The 11,990-nt window shown below is 35.0% G+C and overlaps 1 protein-coding gene across 1 annotated transcript; it reads right to left on the bottom strand.

Moving 5' to 3' along the window:
* Positions 1 to 3,290: 3,290 nt before the first annotated feature.
* Positions 3,291 to 5,388, bottom strand: LOC133177132 (transcription factor SOX-11-like). The gene has a single exon (XM_061312236.1). It carries the CDS (start codon positions 5,247 to 5,249, stop codon positions 4,227 to 4,229), a length of 1,023 nt encoding a protein of 340 aa, XP_061168220.1. The 5' UTR covers positions 5,250 to 5,388; the 3' UTR covers positions 3,291 to 4,226.
* Positions 5,389 to 11,990: the final 6,602 nt, after the last annotated feature.

Below are 11,990 nucleotides of genomic sequence, written 5' to 3'. Positions count from 1 at the left end.
ATCCAAGGCCGGTAAAAGGACCCTATCCCAATATTGAAAAGTGAAAATTGACTCTTTTTTCCCAAAATTACACTAAAAATTCCAAATGACAAGCAGATTGAATTTTCCAGTACAGTTTATATTTCAAAAAAAAAAATGAAATTATAATGATTCATAAAATAAGCCTACAATCAAACTTTTTATTCAACAGTAAAACATAATATAAGTCAACAATATTTTCAAAATTTCCCACTTTTTCCGACTTAAAATCCCCAATTGAAAGAGTAGTGGACCCTGAGCCAAAAAAGGTTCAAGTAAGCCCTGCTGCCATACAATTTACAAAATTTCAAAATTTATCAATTAATATGCATAGTGATTATGTTTTTAGACAAGGATTTTGCCATTTTACATGCAAAAAAAAAAAAAAAAAAAAAAAAAAAAAAAAAAAAAAAATCCACGTAGTTTAATCACTGTTATACCGCATATAAAGAACAATGCTATCTGAATAATCTTCTCCTTTATTTTATAATTCACAGAATATATGCATTAAAACAAACCAACTAAAAAAGTAAGAGTTATGAGAATTATCAAGTACATGTTAGTAGCCTTAGTACCTTTATATATACTCGATAAATAAAGAAATAAAATGTTGCCATTTTATATGTTTCCTACGTGTGAGGGTGTGTGAGTGTGTGTGTCTGTGTGTGTGTTTAAAGTCAGAACATTTTTAGTTTTTTATTACCGGTAATTTTGATCCCAATTGCAAGGCACTCGTGTTCAATAAAAAATCGATACAAGCAATTAGTGACGCTCATATTCCGGAATACGTGTATCTATATGGAAAGTTATCACTCTTGGATCATCTTTTTCCAAGTTTTTTCCAACATGGTCATGGAGTATAGTCGTTTTTACTTGAATCGAGTGGAAAAAATCCATCGCCATTAAGTCCCTTAGAACAGTTTTTTTTTTCTTTTGCCGATCATGAGAATGGTTAACAGTCCTCCATGCGTTGATTATTTCTAATCTCTTCAACGGTTCGTTTTCCTGAAGAGGTAAAGTAAATATCGGTTCTTAAATTAAGTTTAAGTGCACTGTAAGATGATGGTTTCTAGATTTACAAGACTCATTATTTGGATAATTATTTTGTAATTTATGTGCATGAAATATGGCAATTCTATTAACTGTAATTTCTATGCTATATCTAATTACAATATATGATATAAACTTTCAAATACGTGATGCTTGAAATAAACGGGACTTAATTCATTTGGCAAAGGACTCGTAATTTAGAAGAAATATAAATAAACAGGACTTTTAATGCCCTGTAACATTATATAATTCACTTAATAATAAGATATCGCACATCAAATACTTTAAAGATTTTCCTTCATCATTTTGTCTACATTGGTGGAGTTCAGTGATTCAAGGGTTTAAAATCCGACGAATCATCGAAGTATTTTAATGATGCTTTTATACAAAACTGACATCAATACCTCAGTAGTGCAACAATGAAATATTTGATGTTTTTATTTAATTTTGTTAACAAAACTATATTCTGCATATGAGAGAATATTAAGGAACGCAATAAATTTAAATTTATAACTTTAGTTTACCTTCAGGCACCGTTTTCTGAGCCAATTATTTCTAATAATTTTATTTGCGTATACATATACCTTACTCCATTTAAATAATTATCTTTCGAAATCTTTAAATTTGTAATAATTAGTGAATAATTAAATGATTTAAGATAATTACTGAAACTGTTATCTCAAAATATCGAACACATGGCTTCGATAGTGGATTCAAAGTTAGGCCGACAATTTACCTTGTTTATAGGTATTTTGGCGGTGTGATCAAGAACTATGATAAAATCAGGTAAAAATTGCCAGGTGTAGTGGGTTTCAGACGTCTCGTCTGTTTGCACAGTGGAACGTTGGCATCCGCTAAACGTTAACAAAACATGTAGAACATTTGTTTTGTTGTACGTTATGTAATGTTGACAATTTTGTTGTAATTGACTATTAATTGTGTCATATAAAGCGATTGGCGGTAATACTTTCTAGCAGTTTAAGTCGAACCTGCCATAAACTAGGGTTTGTAAAAATTAGGTGTCCCGTTTACTGATATACAAATTACTTAATTCTCCACATACTAGTATTCAACCCAAATTGGTCCTCAGTCGTAAAACCTTTCATCGTTTAAAAACCTGATTAACATATAAAAAAGTGTCTTGCTTTTCATAACCCTTGTACTATATAATTATGTCATCTAAAGATGAGACCCGCTAACACGACTCGTTCCTTTTAGGTTATTGTGTCGCGCTTTCTTTTTTTGTAAGGTGCGACTTTAGAACTTACTGGTATACAGGTATATTATGACCAGTGTAATTTGCTCTAAATGTGCACCCATCCCAACATGTGCATGAGTCGCTGGTTGACTTCCCTGGTGTTTTTTCATGCCTGATTTCAGTAACATGTCTTTATTACGAACTTAAATAAAGAGAAAATATAGGTCAAGCGTGGCACTGCAGACCACTTTACCACTTTAGTTTAATTCAAGGTGTGTCGAACAAACTCTAGCTTGACACTCTCTATGGGTATGAAGAAGTTCAATGTAAACCACAATTTCCGTTTTCGCTAGAGGTGAGAATGAACCTCGACCCACATTCACACTTCTTATGTTTGAAAGTTCATCCGGTGTATGTAAAAAAAAGGAATTATTTTTTTAAGCCCTGTCATTACGTAGTTTACACCAGAAGTGTTAATGAAAATAGTTATTTAGTCTTACACTTCCTCAGGCGACTCCACGGAGTTTCTTTAGTTGTGAAATCATGCAGCAATGAATAGGGCAAAGCGAGATAACTTGTATGGTCTTGAAGCAATATCAACCTTCTCAATTTTTTCATTCTGTGTTCGTGATAACTTCATACACCCCAGGCCTAAAATGTGTGATAAATAAATACTATTCTTTTTTCTCTGTTATCACTTTCTTAATTCAATGTCTTACAATCCCGTGGATAAGAGGAAGTTTATAAAAAAAAAAATACAATCCCTACATACTGGGAAATAGTTGATTTCATTTTAGATTAGGGAGCCAGGTCTTATTTCTGTGTCATAGAGATAAAAAAACAACTTCCCACACTTATTACACACTGATTATGAATAATATTTTGATTATGAATCGCCCTACATAGTGTGTAACACACATGCGCAATATCTATGTTGATTGACACTTTACCATGTGAACTGTACACACGTGGGCGGTGCTTTCAACACGTGAAGAACTTCACAACATAAACAAATGCAACACAGTTTTAAGTTTTGTAGACTTTTTGTTGTATTTGACTACAACTTAAGATTAACGATCGTACAAATATTATTTGCACATGCCATGTATAATATAATAATAATAAAATGTCATATGTACATTTGGCTTCTCCCGTTTTCGCCCGACAAAATTGTTCGTTGGATTAATGCGTACGTATCAAAATATATAGTCACAAATTTAAGATGGGGGAATATTTTTCTAACAACAAAAATCTTAATAGCACAATATAAATAGACTCCCATCGTTAAGTTTTTGTCCACTTTATAACAAATGTACACACAGGAGATTTACACTATTACAAAGAACGACATAATAGAAAAAGGTTTTTCATTTGTGCTTGTGTATAAAAAAAAAATGGTTCATTGCAAAATATTGAGATTTCACTGTGACCTTTTTTTCACGTATTATTTTCTCAAAGAATATAGTATAAAATATCTACATTTCTTTGTATGAAAAAATATCCCTGCAGATCATTTTTATGGAATAAGACACAAAATATGATTATTACACACTGGTGAGAATAATGGAAACAATGAGAGATGTCCATCCACAAAATACTAAATATATGGAGACAGTGAGTTCTACAATACAATACTGAGAATATGACACACAGCACAAATATACTTGATATGGATCAATTCGTTCTCACAGTTTATATAGAATATAGATATAAATCTCTCATAAATATATTTATACATCACAACTATACCAGTCTCTGCCACGACACGCGAGATCTTTGATCCGCGCCTCGGGTCCCGACTTTCCACGTGGTCCGCAATACCGACAGAAAGGTCCTCCCGAAAAATGCTCGTTTGGATTATAACGTATTATTTGCACATGTCCCTTCAGAATTATCAACAATCAGTCATAACAAGAACACACACATACGAAAGATTAAACGATGAAACACGAGAAAATGTTCAATGAGCAGCAATTGAGCCAAGAACGGAAATGTCTAACCATTCAGATTCCAGTCCAATCATTTCGGAAACTTCAGGCGTGGAATAATCCGGGAATTCAAAATGCGATCCATTGCTGGATGTGGAGCAAGCACTTGACACATTCGAATTGTTATTATGCATGTCGAAGTTGGGGAAATCACACGTGTCGGCGAGTTTACTCAAGTCCAAGTTCCCTAACTCTATCTGCCAGTCGTTAGGCATTCGAAGCACATCGGTGAGGTTATCGAGATCCGCCAACGAAGATCCATCTCCCTGCTGAGTTTGATTACCCTGAGTTGTGATATTGGTGGGATGACATTTTATGTCCTCGGGCGAGGCGGCCGGAGTATCGTAGATTCCTTCTTCGGGGTAGAAACTGGTGGATTCAGGGGTTGGGGGCGAGTAGACTGAGGGACTGGACGGTACTTTGGCGGGAGGGGTCAGCTGGCACGATGACACGGGTACATGTCTACTTGCCTTAATACTGTCTTTGAATTTTTTGTCAATGGTCAACTTGAGTTTCAGACGACTATTGTATGGAGTACTTACACTTTCAGGATCATTAGCCCCATCCAGAAAGTTTCTCACGGCTGCTTTCTGCTTCATGCGATCTGTGCGAGTTTTGTTGGTAGGTTTTGACACTTTGGAGTCGGATTTTGTCACAGGTTTGGCCTTCTTACGGGGACGGTATTTGTAGTCAGGATATTCCTGCATGTGTAACAGTCTCAGGCGCTCTGCCTCCTCGATGAAGGGCTGGCGATCTGTATCGTTTAACGTTTTCCAGCGTTTTCCCAGTCGTTTACTAATCTCTGCATTGTGCATATCAGGCGATACCTCAGAGATCTTTCGACGTTCAAGCTGGGACCACACCATGAAAGCATTCATTGGCCGCTTAACGTGGTTAGACTGCTTTTTGCACTGAGTGGCATCCGTGTATGGTGTGTGTGTGTTTGGGTCTATACACTGCGATCCGAAGACCGATGCGTTATTTTGAGGCACCATATTTCCAAGTTAAAACATTGAATACACAAGTGTAATGTCTGCGGAGGTTTAATCCTAAATACACAGTTCCTTCCAAGAAGGGAGTTGAGTTTTTGTTATAACTGTTCACTTTTACTTCGATAGCTGTTCTAATCATAGCACATGCGAGAAATCGGTTTTATTTACCCACGCTGATTTTAGTCACGTGAGCCCCTATCGACGCTTAGCCAATGATACCGTAGTATTAAAAGTTTATTAATAACACTCAGCTTGTTTAGCTCCGCCAGGAGGTGGGGCTTATTTTACAAACCAGGTCAACTGTCAATGGGAAGTTGTTTAGCTATGACAAAGCTCTTCCTGCCGTATTTTGATTTTAAAATACACACACAAACTAAAGAATTACGAATTAAAAAAAAACGTTTCCGTTTTTTTTAAAGATTCTACGACAAAAATTAAAAATACAAGTATCAAGTCATGAATTTTATTGTCGCTTTAAGTTATTGTCCAAAAAGTACCGTTTACTCATTAAATATTATTTTTTGTTGCATGCGTCTACCTATTTCATTGCTGATATTCTTTAATTGAAATCTTTCATTTGTCTTCTCCTCTTTTAAGAATGACACATTTTTTTCTTTTACTGAATTGCAGGTAAATAGATTTCAAAAGTTTATTTTGAATGGAAACGTGTATTCAAAATTTCTTCTTTTTTTTGAAAACTTGATAATTATCATGATATGACTTTAAGATTTTTTTCATTTTATAGAATATGTTTTATGTTGCTCTCTCTCTCTCTCTTTCTCTCTCTCTCACTCTCTCCTTGTGAGAATTTCGATGATGAACTTTTCTCTCCCAACATTGCAATTTACTTTTGAGCTTTAACAGATTTAATTATCAGATAGCGAATGATCGATCCGACACGTGCAGCGTCCTCATTCGCGACGGTGACAGAGCACGCGACAAAGTCTAATACACGCGCAGTCTTCGAATTTGATAGATCTGTTCCAAAGTTTATAGCCAATGGGATGATTTTCTTTCAAATACAAATATCGACCCATGTTCCACATCTCCATTATCCTTTGATTAAAAAATCTCAGACCCTAAATCTTTAGCATTACGTTATTTAAGAGTTGATTCTGGAATATTTTTTCCATAAAAAAAGAATAGCATCAAGTTTAATTTCTCACCGTTCATTTTGAAAAGAAACAATTTCGCCTGAAAAAGACTTTGAACTTGGGGTAAGGGTGACGTCACAGGCAGGTGCTATCTAGGCAAAAGGTGTATTGTGTCAATCAAAACTGATCTGTGTTGGGCACGCGACGGTGGCAGCTGGCGACCGAAGGAGCCAATGAAAATAGACATATTTCAATGACTTTAAGCGACAAATTCAGGAACCCGTATGAAATTAAAAATGGTAAATGGAAGCACTTGATCAATTATTAATGACAACGAATGTCTGATACATGGTGATAAAGTAATATAAGGACAATTTACCAAATCCATCCGTCATGTCTTGCATCGGTTCGTCTTTCCGAAAAGTCTATAGTCCCTCAAATTAAGAAGTTTGTGAACTTAAAATAAACCTTACATACAATTAAAAATAAATAAACAAGAAAAAACACTATATTTATATATAAGAGAGAGAATAATTTGGAGATGCATTAAATTAAAAGCATTCCAGACCATTAATTTTCTATTTTCTTGGATGACCTGATCAGAAGATAATTTTGGAAAAGTAATCCAGAGTTCGTTAAAAAAAAAATGCTGAGGTGACAACTATAAAACCTTAAAATTCCAGAGATCAGGTAATTAGCGCCGATGGCAGGTGAGGCGTGCACACGCTTACATCAACTTCAGATTATTAAATTTTCCTTTGATGTACTCTAAAAGGCACGCGACACCTTGAAATATTAGCATATAAGTGTTTATATCTTAAAACCAGGTAACGGTACCTACAGATTTTGACATAACCGACCCAGGAACACCTGCCCCTTTTTGAGATGTTTGCAGAGCAGAAATGACAACAATTTGTTGGTGATTGTGTTCGCATGCCATCTGCCGCGGTTTCTACATACAAATAGTATTCGGGTTCACAAAAAGCTCTTTCCTCTCGGTCGGGCGCCACCGATCTGCAAAAAACAATCTGTCGCCTAACTTTTAAAATAGTATACAAATTGTTAAAAATTAGTGTGCTTGTTCGGGAGTTTATTTGTCCTTCTCCTGTGTATGGTATTGTAGAACGTTTGTTAGTACAGCAGTTTCTCTAGACTTGCGAAATACAGCCACGTGTCATTGGAATACATTTAAGAAGTATCTGGGTAGTCAGACTAATACACGGGGCATCATTGGATATTGCCTGCAAGCTGCCAAGGCGAATATTTGCATGTCGACTGTAAAGTTGACAATACATCTTGGTGTCAAAAGCTTACACCTTCTACTCTTATCGCGTTTTACCCGAAAGAAGGCTTCGCTATCAAAAGTTACCAATTAATTAAACTCTACTATGTATAATGCAATAGTATCGTGGTTAGATTTATGTACCCAACTGCAATACTGTGTTTGCCAAGCAATGTAAATAGGATTGTCATCAGTGGTGTTACAACACTCACGAGCACCCTTTGATATGAGACAGATCTCAAATTACGTATCAATGGCTGTAAAATCTGATTATCGAAAGTATCGGAAAATCACGCGTCCCTTCAGCTGGCGTGAGCCATTCAGCACCCCCGGGCTTTTTCCGATGTATTACACGGTGTAAAATCTGATTTAATCAAATCCTTTCCGCAAATTGAATTCAAAATACAAAATTCAGATGTAAAACATACACGTCTGATAAATGAATATACCCTCAAGTATATCCTTGTGTCGCCATAATATCTTTTTACCCAGAGTTCCGTATCTACTTGAAAAGTGGACATCTTGTCTACATGTGCGTGTTGTGTACGTATTCTTTGCACACTTTCCCATTAACTGCCGTTCTAATCTATACCACAACACATTGAAATAATCTCTTGAAATTAAAAACGACGAATTACGCCCTGCTTGTAACGTCTGCTGCGTGGCCTCGGGCACGTGGCGTTTTCCACGGTACCATGCGCCAAAGAGGAAATACCCCATTTTACAGAAAGATAAGAACATTAATTATTTTGAAAAGTTACAGTTCCGAAAAGTTGTCAGAAACTCTGGTGACAGCTGTTTTAAATAAGTTTTCTTATAAACAAACCCGCATTTCCTCTCGACACATGACCCTGTAAGAGATAGAATTCCGTGTTCGAGTTCGGCGAGAAATTCTTGCTGACTTCGTATGTTTTTTGAGAGTTTTTGCCCAGCAGGAGACAAAACTGCAAAGTTTCGCATATTAATGACACATCGAATACACAGCAGCTTTTTGAAGTTTTTGAAACTTCTGGTGGAACAAATGTTAACGGTTGCCGAGGGCGACTACATCTATTCTATTATTTCAGATTGGAAAACGTCCTTTTAATGGTGACAATACGATAACTGTCATTTGTCTTCACTTATTGCATATAAAACCATTTAATATGTGTAATAATTGCATCTTTAACAAAGTACACGTTCGTCCTTTTAATCACGATTTTAGGAGATGCCTCTAAGCTGACTAGTCTCAGCTTTCGTGACTATTAACGCTTAGCCAACTGTTCAGCTATAAATCTCGGGACTCAAGTGCTCTCTGTCGCGTCCATGCAACTTTCTTGCTTCATTTGATATTAGATTTGGTGCAAAGTTAATGCTCGGTGAAAAATTTTGGGTTAGACAGACAGAACACACCAATTTGTTACTCTATGTTTCCTTATACCAAAGACCCCACAGTAAGTCAATGAATTATCAACATAGTCATATTTCGAAGCTTTGCAACAGTTCAAGTAAAAACTCTCCGTTCAATTTAAGAAAGCCTAAAAACGATTCTGGTCACCTTGAAATCCAGCTGGTTGAATCTCACAGATGTGTTTTGTCTGCACAGAGCTGTAGATAGTATCGCACGTTTCTGTACACTGACTGTAATCTAATAAAATTTCCAGTCTCTCCTTACTCCGATACAATAAATGCTGACCTTGTGGAAAAAAAGTTCTTTTTTTTGTCCCCGCAGTCTCCCATAGTTCGAACCCAAAACAAACCAAAGTTACATTAATTGACAGAATTCTTTAATTATGCACGACAAGTCAAATGTGAGTCTTGTTAAATATAATTTCAGTAGTGAAACACAACATTCTTATAACATGGAAGTATCATAATTACAATTCATTTCATCCCAGTCTTTTTTAGCAATTAGTTTAAAAAAAACTGCATACATAGACCAGGGAACGTGTTTGTGAAGAGAAAACATCTGTCATTAAGGTAACTCCCAGCAACTTTGAAATCACGAACTTTTTTTCTCTAATTAAGAATAAAATGGGTTTTTGAAGTATTCTGTATTCTGCTGATTTATCAATTATCAATGATGCATCGAATTTCACCAGATAATTAAGAGAGGGTACGCTTTTGTGCCGAGCCCACCATATATGTGACAATTGTAAATCATATTTGGACAATTATAGCCATCGATATATTTATTACAATAATAGCCCCCACACAATACACACGTAAATAAGATCTTCAAAGCACGGTTTCTTCTGGCACGTATAACGGGCACCTGTGTATGCACCTGCATGAATTTGAAAATGTTTGTGTATGTTCATCATCGAATGATTGACAAGAAACTGCATTTTTTGGATCTTTACGATATTGATAAACCTTTTATAAATCGTTATGAGTGGATTTCTGTGCGCCTCAATGTAGAATTTTTTGTTGTCTTCCGAATGAATTCAAACGAGTTCGTACCTGAGACGTCACTCTAAAGAAATTGGACACTTGCAAAGATTTGTTATGGTAAAGGGGTTAACGATCCCAAAAGTTCCAATATTATTGGAAATTTTAGAGAGAAGTGTTACTTGTCAATATTTGACTTCCCTTATTTAACTACCTATAAGCTAATCATGAACAATAGTAAACGTGTCCAAAACAGAAATTACAAGAAGCAGTTGTGTCACCTTACACACCTAAATGTACAACCCAGCTTTGGGCAATGCACTTTGGGAATTTCAACCCGATGAGACCATTAAATCATTTTATCGATCACTACACGTAAATTATAAAAAATGGTGCATGGCGATCCTTAAAGTCGAGGTATTTGCCAAGAAAATCGTCAATGTCTTCTCTAGATATATTGATAGATCAAGCATCCCCCGCTAATGTCGAAGAAGCTCACGACTCAATGAATATGGAAAGGTAACGTCCGACCTATTCCGGATCAGTTAAAAGAGGATTCTAGGTCAACGCTCGCCGAAACCTCTATCGGGAAAAACGTAATAAGTTTATTTTGAAAAAAAAGTCATGACGTACTACCCTTCGTTCAGTCAACGTCCCCATTACAACTCACTGGAATATCTTCAGATCGATGCCAATATCTTTCACGATAGATATCAATACTGTGTACAAATCAATTTAACGGCTCAGCTCATTGATTTCGGATAAAAACCGATATTCCATGAATGACGTACGCAGAATCTTGCATATTTGGAAAAGTAACAGCATATATGCATTCTCTGATTAAATACGCGCCTTTGGTTGATTGAAATAAATGAAAACATTAACATGCATATGCAGTGACGACGCTCTTATTTACTGTTCTTTTGTCGGAGAGTAGTGCATGATCTTCGGTGACAAAAATACGCGTATTAAACATCAATGAACAAAACACAGAAAAAATATTATGTTTATTTGTACAATTTACTCATTGTTTAAAATTTCCATATTAAGGAGGAAATAAAACAGAAAAAAAAATTAAATATCCATTGGGCAATCCTTAAACATGTCTTACCTTAATATAAATTGTAAAGCGGAAAAGGTTCATTTACCTATAAATGTTAAAGAGCATTATATAAGAAATTAAATTACAATTATACATTTAATAAAGGACTTACAGTAAAAGAAATGATAATAGTATTAAGACAGGATAGTATTATAAAGTACATGATTTTTTTTTTTACGTAATTATGATAAATTTTGACACTTTCGTGGAATTTTTTTTTTTGTATGTTTCTTCTTACACAGTACTTCATTCAACAATGACCCCCTTTCCGTGCAAAAGTTAATCTAAATCCCAATTTGTATGTAGATAAAAGAATAATGATATATATCCTAATGTGATGTCAGTATCACTCATAAAAAAACTGCTTTGGATAACGAAAATACGATTCCAAGACATATGTCCTAAAGCTATACGTCATTTCATTATTTTGATGACTTTCATGCTTTTAAATAAATAGAACACTTGCCGGTTTCAAAAACTCTTCTTTTTTTTACTTAAAGTGTGAAATGATGTAATCAATGCAAAATAAAAATCGACTTAATTTAAAGCCAAATTCATAGTAATTTATTTCATGTTAAAAATCACAATTAGAACAAGGATGTAAAATTCAAGATTTATACATCTCCAAAGCTCGTGATATTTGAATCGCCATTTTCCTTCCTTCTGTTTCCAAAACTTTCAAATTTACTCTTTCCTTTTACATAAAATCTTAATTAAAGTGTAGAGCTGAATTCCGACTAGATGAAATTTTGTTTTTAATCCTACTCGAGGTTATTCTTATGCCTTTAATGTCATGATATCAGATTCTAAATCCTCAACTTTTTCCCCTCATTTCATTTATTAGAAACATCTTTTGCCCAATTTTTACCTCCCAGTTTAGAAATGACAATATCTAC

Source organism: Saccostrea echinata, unplaced genomic scaffold, assembly GCF_033153115.1.
Source record: "Saccostrea echinata isolate AGI-Se365-2 ecotype Australia unplaced genomic scaffold, CSIRO_AGI_Sech_v1 ptg000086l, whole genome shotgun sequence".
NCBI classification, from domain to species: domain Eukaryota; kingdom Metazoa; phylum Mollusca; class Bivalvia; order Ostreida; family Ostreidae; genus Saccostrea; species Saccostrea echinata.
The sequence above is the reverse complement of the archived record's forward strand: the minus strand, read 5'-3'. Positions and strand labels throughout refer to the sequence as shown.

Excerpts from the sequence above, each read along its gene's own strand:
- LOC133177132 (XM_061312236.1), bottom strand. The coding sequence starts at position 5,249 with ATGGTGCCTCAAAATAACGCATCGGTCTTCGGATCGCAGTGTATAGAC.